The following is a 16838-nucleotide window of genomic DNA, read 5'->3' as shown; positions in this document are numbered from 1 at the left end:
TACCCCAAGAGTTGGTGGTAGGAAATGATGACCAGCTGTTTTCCCTCTAGCATTACACTGCTAAATTAGGGACGGCTAGCGCAGATAAACTTCATGTAGCTTTGTGCCAAATGCAAAAAAACAAACAAACGGACTCTTCAGTCACTTTTGACATTCATGCCATAGCTTTTGAAGAAATACATTTACTATTTTTGAAGATTTTTATACCCAAAATGGGTTATGTCACATTGTACTTTCATTTTTTCATCAACTTTAATTTTTTTTACCTTAAATAAAATCTACATGTTGTTGCTTGTGCCTTTTTTCTACCATTACCGCTTATTTTAGGTTTTATTGTTTATCAGGGTATTCTTTGTCTCAAAGCTTGAAACGTACAATCTTTCATCTGTAGTCAAGGAAGTAAGGTGAAAATATAGGGTATCATATACACATTTTTAAACCTGATGAATAATTGAAATATAGTGTTAGAACGTGAGAATGTAACACATGAACGATGACGCTGTTTCCTCGAGAGTTTTAGAGGGTTTATTTTGTTGAGAGTCTATTTGAGTTTCCTATTTGATAGCCTATAGCAATGTTGTGTCGTAAGACAACAAAATAAAATATTATAATAAAAACAGCTTGATGAATTACTAAAGATTACAAAATTAAATGTATGTATTTTCCAAGTGAGAAATGCTTTAGTCACACTTGCAATATACTTAGTAATACTTATCGGATAGCAATAATCTAAAAAACAGTATACTAAAATTATTTAAATTAAATTATATACTAAGGTTGTAGGTTCAACTAACATATACTTGATAAGTGCAAATTAATATGTTTTGGTAAAAAACTAGTGCTATCACATCTACTTAAAATAATATTGTTCAATATTCGAACGCTTACACAAACATTTCTTGCGCAGTGTAATTATTTTAAAATTTGTTTAGCAATGGTTTTCAGGTTCTCGTTTTCAGGTCTGCCAGTGATTATATTTTATAACTATTAGCACCAATTTTTATATGCATACTGCTTTTTCTTCCAGTTGCAGTAAATGTCAGTGCTCAAGTTCGTTTAAGTTGTTTTTATTATTTTTTAACTCACCCACTTTAACATTACATTTTCATAAAGTTTGCTTGTTATACAATTTGGCTTTTCTTATACATCATACCTTGAAGTAAATGCTCTTTTATACAGCTCCTTTTTGTTCGTATATGTAAAAGTATATTGATCAGATATTTCATTGCTGTGACAGTCAGTTTCGCTATTCAGTTGAGAGAAGCAGTGTATTAGGTGGCGGATACTGCTCTTTAGTTTTTTCCATTTATCAAAGGTTCTAGATTAAAAATGGCTATATAAGATCCCTAAAGTTTTTAGTTGCGTTTTATCCCATATGAACCATGAGGTGCCTTTCAGGTTGAAAATACAAAATCCTAACAGCAATTATTTTTTCTATCGTTTTGATTATTTGTTGTAGGATAAAATTATAGGACAGACTGTCTGCGCTCTGTACACCGCTGGGAATTGAATACTGCTGAACGAAACAACCTTATAATTCTATTTTGTCCTGATTATTTTAGAGAACTGGATTTCAGATCAATCTTCTCTAGCGTATACGTGACTTTACTCCAATATTAAATTAAGGTTATTCAATTAATCATCGAACTCGACGAAAATGACTTATTGTTTTCCACAGACAGAAATCTTCTACTTTAGAAAGATTTCAAACCTAATGTTCAAATGACGTCAAATGAACTAAGCGCTCAGTAGTAAAAATATTTCCTGCTAATCATTATAATTCCATTATAATGCAGCAGTGAAGTTTCCGGCTGAAATTTTCTCTGTCTCTGATGGATTTTACGCTCTACATGGAATAATATAGTCATAGTAATTTAATGCTATTGTGCTCAATAGCGGACATATTGTGATGATTCTTGTTTTTTACTGAATGAATACTTTCACCTGTCTATTTTGAAAAAATACTGTTACCAAACGTTGTAAAACATTTATTTAGTTTATCGGTTAAGCTGAAGATAAGTTTTGAAACGCAAATACATGATGATTTACCTATGTCATTGCACAGATTGGTTAAAGAAAGAACAGTAAAACTGTCAGTTTTTCATTAAATGTTGTCAAATGTGTTTCCAAAGCTGATTTATAATGAAAAACATGTTTCATGCTATAAACGAGTTGTAATAACAGAAAGTATTAGTTCTCAGCAGACATCAATTTTTATATATAATAAGAAACAACATACTGGCTACAATATTAGTTTATTTCTTCTTTATTGTTAAGCTCAAAGCTGCACAGGTGGTTATATGTACTTTGCTCACTGTAGGAATCGAGAATTACATCTTTATGCTATTTTATAAGATAATTACTGTGAAATAATTTAAAAATAATGAGGGCTTTGTATTGCCTGTGTATTATTTCTAAGAACAAGAATTAGCAATACAAATCTATCAGTCATTCATACAATCGATAATATGAACTTTAAATATTTTACCAGCCATATTCATTTTTATAAATGTTGATTAGTGATTGGCAAAAGAAGATGTAAACGGTAGTTATTTTCACGAATTTGGCTGTTTGTTGCTAACCTTTAATAAACTTTATAATTGCTCACAAAGCTTCACTTATCTGACCGACAAGTAACCCGTGTCATTTCAGCTATAGGTTACTAAACATTACTATCAACCTTTTTTTTTGTACCAGAATAGATCTCTAGTTCTTTATTTTTGCACAAGAAAAATAATATATTCTACTTTTTAAAGTTAAAAATTAGTTTCTGATTTCGAGTTGATCATTTAGAATCTAAATATGTTGTTCAAGCTGAATTAATGAATGGTAATTACAATTATCCGGATAATAAAGTGTACTTTTCATTTGATCATTTGATAAATCACTTGTCAGCCAATGTTTGTTTTTAAATCTACAACTGAGAAAATTACATTTCAAGGATGACTAAGTAGCCAATCAAATCCACTCTTATGGTATGACATGAAAGTCCATTATCTATATATATATATATGTGTTTTACAAAATTGGTTAGTATAAAAACTAAGATTAGAATCACAGTGCTTATTTTGTAGAATGGAAATTTGAATACACAAAAAACTAGAAGAAAAGGAAAACTTTGATTCCATCATTTAAAACTATAATGCATAATATCATAGTGAGTATGTTGTTTCAAATATCTACAAATCTTCTAAGTATATTTACACTGGAAGACTTAATAACACATGATTAAATTCTTCCATATATTACAGCAGATGGATTAATGATACATGTAATATGTATGCAACTCATGTGCACCAAAGATAGCACTTTAAGTCTTAAAGTAAATGTAAATGAATATTTTATCAGTCCATTAGGAGATTTCATCAACAAAGCGCTAGACGATTTTACATGCTCAACTGTGCATTCCTGAATTGGGTTGCTTGATGTAGTTTCAAGAGCTCTGTTTCTCCGAATCATGTTTTGTTTAATTTTTTTACGAATGTTGTGAGGTCGAAAATATTATGAACTTACATATGTATAAATAAACTTTGTAAAAGAGCAATATATATATTCCATGTCCCTAAAAAATCAGGAAACATACTGTTTCGGAAAATTAGAAAAGTAAAATATTTAAAACAATTTCAGAAAACAAACAAAAATAAACTTAATTGAAAACTTTTTTGAGACTCATATAGTTTTGAGTATTCAAAAATTAAGTAGCCTAGAATTGAGTTATAACTGAAGTTGTTGCTAAAAGTCGTGGAAGAAAGTGTGAAACAGTGTAGGTCTGAGATTAAGGTCAGCTTTTTAAACGATAGCAGGGTTAGAAATAATTCCCAAACATTTTTGAGTCATAAGTATTTATTTAAAATACCTCAGTAACATTCTAATGTTGCATTAAATACACTTTATTACATTGTTCAACCTCGACTTCAAATCTGTAATTACAGTGATAATACTGAACTTTAGAAAATTAATATGTCTCTATTAAGAAAGCTAAATTTAGTACACAAAGAAAACGTGTAACGAGAAAACGGCTGAAAGGAGAATTGTGTGTTTAATAAGTAAAGAGGCTTGATTGTTTGTTTGTTTTTAATTTCACGAATAGCTACACAAGGACTATCTGCGCTAACCGTCCTTAATTTAGCAGTGTATGACTAGAATGGTGGCTGCTAGTCATCACCATCCACCGCCAATTCTTTAGTTACTCTTTTACCATGGCTGACAGGGATTCAAACCCGCGACCCTCAAATTATGAGTCAAGCTCCCTAACCACTTGTCTATGCCGAGCCATAGAGGCTTGAAGAAATACAGTCAATGCTCATTATATAAAGAAATTATATAACAATGCCACAATAAACAACAATGAGAACATTAGCTTACGTGTTCTGATCTAAATATCATGTGATTTAAGCCATTCAGGAAAAAAATATTTAGAAATTAGTTAATATTTTAAAATAAGAATAAATTTTTTTTCATATATTACATAAATGTTAAAAAATAATTCAGTCGAATTGTATTTCTCATTGGAACAGTTTAGTTCAAATGCAAGAAAAGAAATGTTAAATATTGTTTATAGATTACAATATAAAGATCTAAAGGATATTTCGATCCCCGCTAGTACAGCGGTATGTCTACGGATTTACAATGCTAAAATCAGGGGTTCAATTCCCGGCGGTAGGCTCCGCAGATCACCGAATGTGGCTTTGCTATAAGAAAACACACGTAAGCTTAAGGATATTTCTTATGAAAATATACTGAATAATAATAGTTCATGAAAATAGTTAGGAATGGATTGTACAAGACATCGAGCTAAAATGTTTCAAAGGTGTTTTTAAATATTCTTAGTAAATACAATATTAATAATATACAGAGTAATAATACTTTAAAAATAGGTTAAACAGAAGCTAAATGTCAATAACGTCTTTTGCACATAGAAGAAACTATTTTCAAAACGAGTTTTGAAATTCTCTTTACTAAGATTAGAAAATTAATCATAAAACATATATCCTCCATTACAAACATTTTTTTTTTTACCTTAGATTTATCTCACATTTTATCCTTTACGATGACTTACCTTTAATCAAACGATGGTCATTGTGAAAGTTTCTGTAGCAAATTACTTTTGTGAAAATGGCAGATATTTTAATGATTCTTCTATAAATTTCTTATGCGTAAACTATATATATTGTGATTATTTTTCATTATGTTATATATATTAAGACAAAGGCTATTCTACTCATTTTCATTATGTCAATTATATGATATTAGTGGTTATTTTAGCATCTTTATTCTGAATGACTATCTTTGCCAGTAAAATTTATTATCTTCCAAAACAAATGATTTAAATCTTTCATTGGAAATCCCCCTAACCCTTGTCGTTATAATAACAGTAACTACGATATGCAGTGTTTTAATTGTGAATTATTTGGAAGCCACAGTGCAAACTCTTTGCGTGTGCTAATTCTGAAACAGAAGATGATAGTTGTCTAGTTACATAATTAGTTATTCGTTTATGTTATAAACAACGGAGGTCTTAATGAGTTGTTAAACGTTTTTCTCAATGCTACCCTAACATAGGTAAACTCCACACATTCTTTTAGACATATATATAGAAAAACAATTTTTTTTTTTTCAAAATCAGTCCCAGAAAGCATATTACCCCTACGAAAAAATTGAAATGCGTTAGTTAGTTCTAACACTACAGGGTGTATATTTTCATTACGATCAGTAATATTTATTTACTGCAAATGACCCAGAAAAACTGAAAATATGCGTGAAACGGCTGTAAGTTTACTGACCTACAATGCTAAAATACGGGGTTCGATTTCTCGTAGAGGACACAGCAGATAGCCCAATGCGGCTTTACTCTAATATAAGCTCATTGGACATAAGTTGGTAAAAGAAAAGTAAAACTCAACAGTATACTCTTGTTAATTTTAACACTGCAGGATACACTTTTTAAATATGTATATATGTTTTAAGTATGTACGTACTTTTTAGTATATATAATTCTAATTTTAAAAATATTCAAGTACATAAAGAAAATAAAAAAAACATCCTAATGGTCAAATAATGTTTCATAAGTTTGATACATATGTATTTATAATAATAACATAAATATGACCATCATCTAAATCCCGAAAGCAAGAAATCATATAGTTAGTGGGATGTGGATATTAGTTTTCGAAACTCTCTAGAAGCGAGATGATAAGAGACGTAAATTTTATATCTTACACTAAAAATAACACATGTAGTAATGAATCGTTAATGTTAAATTTTTAACCCTGGTCAAATATCGATTTGGCGAGGGCAAAAGCTATTTTTGAGTAGTACCTTCAGTTGATGTTTGTTTTGCTAGATGTATGAATTTTTCATAAGATTAACGAAAGAGTAAGACATGAAATCAATAAAGAAACTCGTTTAACATTCAAGATTTTTTTTTATTTCACAGTCTCTGAAATTGGTGCGGGAAGATTTCTTTCTTGCTTGCTGAATAGGAGAATACTAGTTGAAAACAATAACACCAATACTTTGTGACGTATACTGAATTATGCACTGTAAATAACACCCGTTGCTAATTTCACAGAGCAACAAAAAATGTTCTGTGCTACTATAACAATGAAACTTTCTGAGTAATTTGACGATACTTATTTTAAAAATTGTGATGAAAATTACTGATCGCCTGTTGTTTTTCAGTTATGATAGATTTACTCAAAATGTTCTTATAGGTAATGAAAATATCAACTTTTTTTAAATAACTATTTATTCATTAAAAATTGCACAGAATACTAATATGTAACAGCAATATACTAGTATAAAAAGCAATAAAGGTTATAATTTTAGGTACTGAAAATACGTTCAAACTATGTTTTAAACTTTCATCATGATATTATTTTTCGTTACAAAATAACTCCTTGACTTAATGCGCCTTCTGTGTATGTTTCTAGTTTCACGCTTTTAAAACCAACAGTAATTTCCCGTCATCGCCGAATTCTGTCTTCCTTGATATCACTGTTACATAGTAGTAACATGTTGGTGGAAGCACTCACCATGCTCATTGTTTCTGCATCTAGATCATTTGGAAAAAGATTAAACGATAGTGACACCTATACCTCATTTTCCTGTATCTTTTGAGCATATCATCACAGCATAGGTTTAATGATTTTCTGAGAAAATATTGACAACAAGTTTGAATTATTTCTAGGCAGCAAGACCTTTCTGATTGAGTATTGTTTTCAAATTATCATACATCACTACTTCCCGAATCTGTGGCCCAATAAACACTCATTCTTCCAATTTTTGCCTGACAGATTTTTGGACACTTCACAGATATATAGCTTATACCATTACTATCTCTATTTATTTCTGCATGAGTTACAGTTTAATAAGAAAGGAACAGAAACACATTTTGGGAATTCACTAAAGGTTAATATTTGACATTTATTTCCCTTTATTCTAATTTTTCTCTCAGTGGCCAGTTCTTAAAACGTTTTTTAGTATCTCGGCTGCCACAGATACACAAAAAAGGAATATTTTGTATATCCACTCAGAAGGCCTAGCAGAAGTACAATAATTTTCAAATCACCACACAAGTTCTTCATATAGTGGTGATATTTGATAACCAGTATAAAATGCATATTTTGATACATTTCTTTCACGTTCATAGCATGAGCAACAGAAACCGATGGGTTAGTGTTCCCATTGTACAAAAATGCAGTTTTCAGACTACCCTTAAATCAGTCAATAGAAAGGTTCCATTCTTTTGGATGATATTCAGTACCTAATTCTTCCATTAGTACAACAACATTACTACAGAAACACAAAGTATCTTGCAGATTGTAGAAAGAAGTAAGAATCTGGTAAAACGAAGTTCTTGTTCCTGGAGATAAAAATATCATTGTTGTAAACGAGATCCAAAAAATTCCCCATTCTACCTTGATAAAGACAAATCACCAATCAGAACTTTTAGTTCTTCTTGTGTGATCAGATAAAGCAGTTGATGTGGAAGTGTCAGAGGGATAGAATTTCTGAATGAAGAATAAAAAGATATTTCGTTATATTATTCACAGAATAACTCTTCTGTTTCCCAATTCGTTAGTGGATTTAGCACTGGTGCAGTATGTGAATATTTAATCTATTGTTTAGTTTTGCCTTGATATAAGAAACATTACTTATGCAAAAATAACAGTCAGTTAGTCTATCTTTTGGCTCATACGATGTCATGGAAACAGAAAATTGCATACTTGTTCTCTTCTTTTTCAGCCACTATATCAAACCAGATGTACAAAGTGTAAGAAATATATGTGGAGCTCGACGCTTTTCTTAATTTCCAATTTTACATCCAAAATAGCGGTAGTAAGGTACATTTCTCTTTTGTTTGATGTATTTTCATTTGTGAAATATAATACATTTTACACAAATGTATCAGAAATCAGTTGGGTGATTTTTGCACTGTCGGACTTTATTTGTACTGGAAGCAGCCAGCACTTCAAATGATTTTTCTAAAATATATGAAATAATTTACGTTTACAGAACTGTTGCTTAAAAGAAAATATAACAAAGTTAATGAATTTGATTATATGGCATGTATAATGTAAAGAAGATGATACTTTGTCTTAACCGTGTACAGACGAAACTGAAGTGACCAACTGAGTGAGTGAGAAGTAATTTATAAAGAAATGTCCGATTCCATCTTTGTTATGCTCGAGGAGCCTCTTGACTGAGCTCGTGAAGTTTTCATTAACATTTGGAGAAGCAGTTAAGCATGGGAATGAAACAAAAAGTGTTACAATCCATTACAATTACATCGAGAACAAATAACATATAAACAATGTATTTAAAATTTTATATCAACCTAACACAATCAGTGTTTGAAGTTATCAAAAATTCTGTGCCTTCCGCCCTTTAAACTCTCCGAGTAAACTTAATTTCACAGCATAAATCTATTGTACTGAGTTGATTGCATGGTATTTCACACAGTGCTGATAAAATATTGATATATTACAATAACTCAGGTTAAAGGTGACGGACGAATTCTGACTACATTTGTATAATTCGCACCACCAAGTTACTCCTAATTACTTGAGTTTTCTTTAATACCGATCTTTTATTGTCCAGTATTAGTTACAAACTACAAACGTAAATGACTTCACAACAACGATAGTTAGACTGGGGACTCAAAAAGGCCATTGACAATCCAAATATTTTGAAAATGAAAGGTAAATATTTTTAGTGTTATGAAGTGAGGTGTTGTGCCCTCCCCAATGTCATTTAGGTAATTTAAAGACATCTTTAGAAATGTTATTATTGTTCATTATGCTCTTAAAATTGAATGACAAAGATACAGATGGGAGCAATCCGAGCATTTTAAACCAAAAGGAAAAACAATTATGAAAATATCTTCTAGAGAGAAGTAATTATAGGTACAAATATATCGATTCCCTATGTATAAAGTTATACAACTTATGATAAAATCCATAACATTGGTTTGCAGGTTTTAGATGTAGTGTTAGTATTATGCAAAAATTTGTCATTACACATTTGAGAAGTCCAAATGCTTAAAAATCATTAAAATAAAAGCTCCTTCATAGGGTAGTATGCACATATAGTGCTGCAGATGTTCCTACGTCATATAACTAATGACACAAAATCTAGTCTAAAAACAGTTTAATATGATCCAGTGTAGAGAGTGTCGCGGGAATACCTCAGCTGCTAACATGTTGTATGTTGAATAGTTTCCAAATAATCGTCACCTTTCAGATAATATGGTAAATATTACCATAGTAATATGGTAACTTATTACCATAAGTGCACAGGTTGTGCACTACAGACTCATTTATACAGACACTCTGCGGCAGAACCAATAGCAACAATTAATGTTGATGCCTTCATGTTGCGATTGTCACTCTTTGTCAGCAATTTAAACAAAGGTATTGATTCTCTACCACAATTTAGTGATACTTTTAGGAATTTTGCATAATGTGTGCTTATCCTATAATCATTGTTGTAGAAAGGCGTTATGGTCATATTTGGTTAAATATATTTCTTTGTTATTGTTATATATTTTCGTTTGATGTATAATACATATTTAAAACACTTTTTTAGCTTACGACCTAAAACTTAACCTTCACTTTCCTTAATAATATTATGACAAAGTATGTACTTAATTCCTCATTCCAAAGAGCTAAAATAAACACTTTTCCGTTTCTGAATTATTTGCTAATCAACTAGCTATGAAATCACTTGGTACAAGTACATTCACGGCTAAACAAGTATTTTAACGTATTCACTTATAAAAAATTAAAAAAGAACGAGTGCTAATGTTTTCATCAGGGTAATGGTGGTGTATATTGTGTTTTATACCGATTAATGACTCGAGACATCTAAATACAAAAATGTATTTTAATGACAGAGGTATAAACATGCCGTGAAAACAAATATTTTCTTAATATACTAATCAAAAATCCCAATTTGCTTGAAAGTGTCCAAAAACGAGATGAATGTAATGAGTTAGTTGACTGTAAAGTATGTTAAGATTTCGTAATATGTCATTTGACATTTTTGTTCCCACAATTATATATCTATGTAACTTGAAAAACATACTGAGATTGAGCTGAATGTCTAAAATTCATAGCTTAATGTATCATAAAATATTGGGTCGAATTATTTAGAATTGTGTAATTAGCATTTCTATAGAAATTGAGATGAGCTTACAAATAATACTATGTTCAGAACCTCACTAACTGTAATAAAAGTCACCTGTTTTAATAAACAAAAATTACAAAGCCTACTATTTAACGAACAATATGTTTTATGACCATTAATATATTTATCGAGTTCTGATTCTTCTTTCTTTTATTTTTATAAACAGTCCTCTAAGATAGTTCCAAATGCTATGCACATGTAAAACGCACTAGCAAAGTGAATATTGACAACATTTTGATTTATCTGTCTAATAAACATAATTATTTCCAGTGACATTTTTTTTTCGTTTTACATGTAAATCTGACTTGATAATGTCTTTGTAATATGAATCATAAACGTCTGATTATTAAAATCACAACTTGCTTGCTGTAAAAGCTGCCACTATTGTACTTTTAAATTAATAGTTCAAACAGTTCGACTTCCCTCGGTGGACTCAGCAGATAGCCTGATATGGCTTTGCTATAAGAAAACACACACACATATACTAAACATTTTTTCTTTACGGTGATTTCTAATATTTTACTTTTTCTCAACGTTAGGTTCACAACAAATAATTGCATTTTTATTGTCATGTTGTAAAACAAGTGATGGAGCACATATCCGTTAGATAGATACATAAACATACAAAAGAAATATAAGGATTGATAGAGAGACAATCCTGCAAAGAATAACTCAAATAAATGTTTCAAAAGGTAATAAAATATCGGCACTTTACATGTACAGTAATAATCCATTCGACCGAACGTCCACATAATAATTCACTTCATATTGTTACCAGTATAACTTAAGATTTGATGAATTCTGTATAACTCTATATATTGTATAACGCAGTAAATCTTGTTAAATAAAATAAAATATTTTCTTAGCAATTTAATTAAGTATCAGTTGATGATCCAATATTCATGAAGTTGTCTTTCGACCATGTTTCACTACTAGCTGTGAAATGCTCAAATACTCTTTGTTAGTTCCGTCGCACACCTAAAGATCAAGTCAATGTTGGAAAAGCCGACTAGCCGAATATACGGAAAGAGATCCGAACTGATTGCATCCACACACCTCACAGCATATACTTCTTAGTTTCATATTTTATTAAACTCCTGCGTGGACAGAATTTACACTTTATACTTAATATTTATATTTAATTTCTCATGCATTCGTACTACGACCACTGTTGGCTGATGTGAGCAGTTAAATTTCAAGATAAATACTTTTACTATACGTACAAGTAAACTACTTATAGCAAATATTAATCGCTAATTATTATAGTGGACATTGTGCCACTAGAATATAGTGATACTATGTTCTAATAAAATATTGCTCTAAACTGTGCCTTCTTTTTTTATACTATCCTTGTTTATCACACTTTCACTTTTCTTTCTCAGCATGGCCAGGTGGTTAAGACCCTCGATTCGTAATCTTAGAGTTGCGGGTTCGAGTCTCCGTCGCAACAAACATGTTCGCCATTCCAGCCGTGGGAGTGTTATAATGTGACGGTCAATCCCACTATTCGTTGGTAAAGAGCAGCCCAAGAGTTGGCGGTGAGTGGTGACGACTAGCTGTCTTCCCTCTAGTCTTACACTGCTAAATTAGAGACGGCTAGCGCAGATAGCCCTCGAGTAGCTTTGCACGAAATTCAAAACAAACAAACCCAGCCAACTCATTTCTCATCAATAATGATATACAATTAATGGCAGAATAAGTCTTACTCCAACCACAACTGGTCTTGAAATTAGGTGTGATGTTAAAACAATGTTATGAAGAGGAACATTCACAAAGCAACTCTCAATACCCTGAACAACAAGAGACTAACTAGCGGCAGAACTCGAGTCATAGGTCCCGTACCCCCACGTATTATGTTATAAGATATGAACAACACTAATTCAATTATAATATGCATGGTCTTTGACATCATTGTCTCTATTTCTCCTCTCTCCTAGAAGCAGTCAATCAGTCAAAGTATTTAAACACCTGCAATAAGTATTTATGTACTCTGATAAATACATACTTATAAACACACTTTCGAACATAGTTCATGATATAATTGCAAATTTAATTAGAAATGTTGCGATAAAAGATGTATCTACTGCTATTTTAAATAACTTAGATTTTTTTTTTTAAACAGGAAACCAAATGTGAAGTTCTAAGATCTTGACCAGCGCAAATTATATAACAGTAAATAAGCAGCGAGTGAGTCTTTTATTTGGAGTGGCTACTCTGTGATGTAAAGGCGTAGTACAAGTGGAAGAAATGAGTTTGTGCTCCTAAACGAACAAACTCTCTGAATGACTCGCATACACCATATTTCGATTTCTCAATATATTTGAGTTCGTCAAAATAATGCCCTGAAAAAAAAAAACCTCTCAAACCCTCTTATACAACCTGCCCTTGAATAAGTGCACGGATAAAAGAAACTTTTACATTCTTAAACTTCAGAAATACAGTGTTACTAAACCATATTTAGTACTCTGTATACTTCTGTAAATTAAAATGTCGGTAAAATGCTGTTGTAATTGACTTTTTGATTTTTTGGTTACATTTATTTATTTCACCGAAAGGGAGCTACGTTCGTCTGGCAGTATCACCTATTTTAATTACTCGTGTCACTTCACAGCAGTAGTTTGTCTGTCAGTCAGTCACGAGACACTAACGCTTAACGTTACAATTTGTACTTTCATAACGTCAATAAAACGTATCTTACTCTTATGTTTGGTTTCATTTTCTTTTGAAACCGAACACTTTATGGTTCTCTACGGATATACATCTCGTATTTAGTATCTAAATATTAAGCTATGGATAAAAATATTAATTTATTGATTTCTACATTTAACAAAAACTTGACATTAAATAAATATTGTGATAGTGGTAAAAAGTATTAAATTATTCTAAGAAATAACTTCCATACAAAAATTAAACATATTATAACATAGTAAAAAAGCACACATATTGTTCATGCGTTTAGCACACAGCAACTGGGTTACGAGTTCTTGAATCCACTTCAATATGGATACAATAATACTTAAATACATTTATTGGATACTGAAATTAAAATTTCCAGTCAAACTAAGATTATTTAATACTTTTACATTTTATTGTTACTTAAATAACAGTTTTACTATTTTGAAGTATTTGTAACGTGGTGCAAATGGCCTAAGCTATCTTGCATTATAACCTCCCAATCCAGTCAGTAGTCATTAATTCTGGGTTATGTTTTATTCCTAGTTTCCGTACTACGTAGCCGTTCACAGTAAAACTTTACTTCAGGACTATTGTCAAGAAACATGGTTGTGAAATAGAGGAAATAAAGCGTGCCTGTATGTGATCTAAATATTTTGAACATAGTGATAGATTAACAGGGAAACATAGGATAATAACCAATGAGTAATTACTAACCTAGCAATAAAATGGTAAGTAATTAAATAATTAGGCTTAAGCGGTTATATAGGCTACAAGCTACCACCATTAACAGAGACACACGCTTTATTTTCTCTATTTCACAACCGTACTTCTCGACAATAGCCCTACAGTATGGTTTCTATTGCAAACGGCTACGTAGTAAGAGTGTTATGTCTAAAGCCCACAACTCCTCCTTTCTTTATTTCCATAAAACATCTAGAATATGAAAATAATAGCTTCACAATACCTTTTCAACTGATTCATGGACAACTTATCTACTATGTCTTCGAAAGAAATAGCATAAATACTCATCTTCATTTATAGCTGTTTTAAGTATTTCATGGTGGAATAGAAAGTTTTACTAGAAGCGTTATCTTGGTTAACTCTAACTCTGTTGAACTTACGTACAGTCGGAGATCCTTCTCGATTACACTGCGTACTGTTGCCTGGGGCACACTGACGAGCTTTTTTCTTTGCCATTTTGTTAATGAATTCTTATATGCTATAAGACGCCGCACTTTGCTTAGTAGAATTAGGGTACGACTTGTAGATCTCTTTATAGGTGATCCTTGTGTCTCAAATTGACCCATATTTCTTTTATTTTCAATGCATTAAATACAAGGAACATTCCTCTCTTGGAAGATATAAATTTCTGATCAGAATACATCTGACCATTTGAGTATTTTGCGTCAGAAAGAACTGTTAAATACCCTTACTGGAGCGATTAATATTATTTTCGATATTCGGTGATATCAGAGACCCGCTAAAGTCAAACAATGTTTGAATTAAGTTTTATTAAATGTTCATTCCACAGTAATGTTACATATGCTGTAATAGCTGTTGCGTGATTTGATGAAGTGCATACGTTTTAATATACCATATATTTATCCCTATATACAATGAAATATACAATAAAACAAGTGCTTGAACAGACTAATATATATTTTTTTTTTTACATTATATCATGTAATGTGTATCTAATTATTTTTTAAGTATATTGAAGATTTCAGGGCTTATGTCTATATTTGAAGTAGCAGCTTCTTGTTTTATTCAACAGTACTATTCCAGACCAGGCACCCATGAGCTTGCAGAATCTTATTTCTCAAATCAGTCCGCATCGTTTGTTTATAAGCTAACACTTTTACCAAAATCTGACTGAAAAAAGCAGACGATTGTGTCAGCACCTTTTGTGAAAACCGGATTCACATGTACCAACAAAATAGATATCAACATACTATTGACACTCGATGAATAAGTGTAATAATCTTATATTGATAAAGCATCGTTAATACAGGAAAAGAAAAAAAATGGCTTGCAAGTGCGTATGTGCGGTATTTATAAGAAATGCCCTCGATATTAGTGTGGAAGCAATGGTTTGAACCCAGAGGTCAAATAGCACGAATAATAAGTTGGAAACAGTCGCAGTGCGAATTAAAAGCACAAAGAAAGAAAAAAAGAGTGATTTATTACGCTATTCCTTTGGAGAGTGATAAAGATGAAATGTCTAGCGATACTTCTAAAGATCCTTTGGATTTCGTGACATCAAAGAAACGACACAGATCATCCAAAAATTCAAATGCGACAGTAAGGTGTTCGAGACGTTGTTGTAATACTCCAACGTGGTACAGGAACAAAGTCTATTAAATTCGGCAGTTCTTTGGTACCAATCCACAGAGACATCAAACTTACCAAGTAAAGAAGCTCAACTGGAGGCATCAAGTTTCAGTGCTCTTGACAAGAACAATCGATTGCTTGCGTTATGCATGAATGTAGTAAGAACTATGTGTACAATGTTACTCCCATGAGATCAGACGGTCTTATGAATGTGATTGGAAACGATATTTGTAAGAAATACGATCATACATAACAATCTCATCTGCCAAAGACGTCCAACAAGCTCTGCTAGAGAAATTTAATCAGCAAAAAAGTTAAATTTGCTCTGCTGTGTTAGTTGACGACATTCAAATAAGTGAAAGAGATTAAACATTTGAGAAAAAAACTTTTGAAAAAGCTAAATGGCACTTTCGTCGACTGAAGTCTGCCTTTCAACTGGAACCTACAGTGCGATCTGTCCAGCATTACAGTAAAAGAGCGGCACTGAAAGCAGAAAGTCAGAGCCTTCATATCTACTCTGTAAACAAAGAACAAGAAAGAGAACAAATAGACAACAGCATGAGAAACTATGCTTGACCTCAACCCAGAAGCCGAGAGGGTAAGTCAACAACACAAAATTACACATACATCTTCTGAGGTGAGTGCCCACTAAAAATACTAAGTTTACTACTGTGTACTATGAGAGCCAAAACATTGCGATAGCTTAACTAAATCTGCAAAATTTTCTGTGGAATTTTAGTTCAATCTAAAAATGCTAAAAATAGCGCTTTAGCTTATTCCTGAATGATATTATATATTAAAGTCTGTAATACAACCCAAATCCTGGGCGTCTGGTCAAAAGAAGCAGTGTTAAATTATAGGTGTGAAATACCGAGTCATTTATTTTAGAAATTTTCGGATAAATAATAATAATAACTGTGAACAGCTTTCGTGGAAATTATGTACGTATTTAGGTATTATTAAAAAAATTCCTATACCCAAAATAATTTTTCTTGTTCGTAAGAACTCGTTTTTTGAATTAAATTCCACGTATTTGAACAGATGAGAAAAGAAAACAAGTTCGTAACTTAGGATCGTGAATTATTATAATAACTATATCTTGCTAATGTAAATATGAAATTCAAAGAAAATATTTTCCTTTA

General features: G+C 31.4%; 1 protein-coding gene across 1 annotated transcript in view; it reads right to left on the bottom strand.

Annotated features, from left to right (window-relative positions):
• LOC143249991 (twitchin-like) overlaps positions 1-14562 on the bottom strand; it is a 70656-nt gene extending 56094 nt beyond the window's left edge. The window contains exon 1 of the mRNA XM_076500625.1: positions 14487-14562. Coding sequence (XP_076356740.1) covers positions 14487-14562 — 76 coding nt within the window. The remainder of the gene's footprint in view (positions 1-14486) is intronic.
• Between the last annotated feature and the right edge of the window lie 2276 nt (positions 14563-16838).

The sequence above is a fragment of the Tachypleus tridentatus genome, chromosome 4, assembly GCF_004210375.1.
Source record: "Tachypleus tridentatus isolate NWPU-2018 chromosome 4, ASM421037v1, whole genome shotgun sequence".
Taxonomy (NCBI): domain Eukaryota; kingdom Metazoa; phylum Arthropoda; class Merostomata; order Xiphosura; family Limulidae; genus Tachypleus; species Tachypleus tridentatus.
The sequence above is the reverse complement of the archived record's forward strand: the minus strand, read 5'-3'. Positions and strand labels throughout refer to the sequence as shown.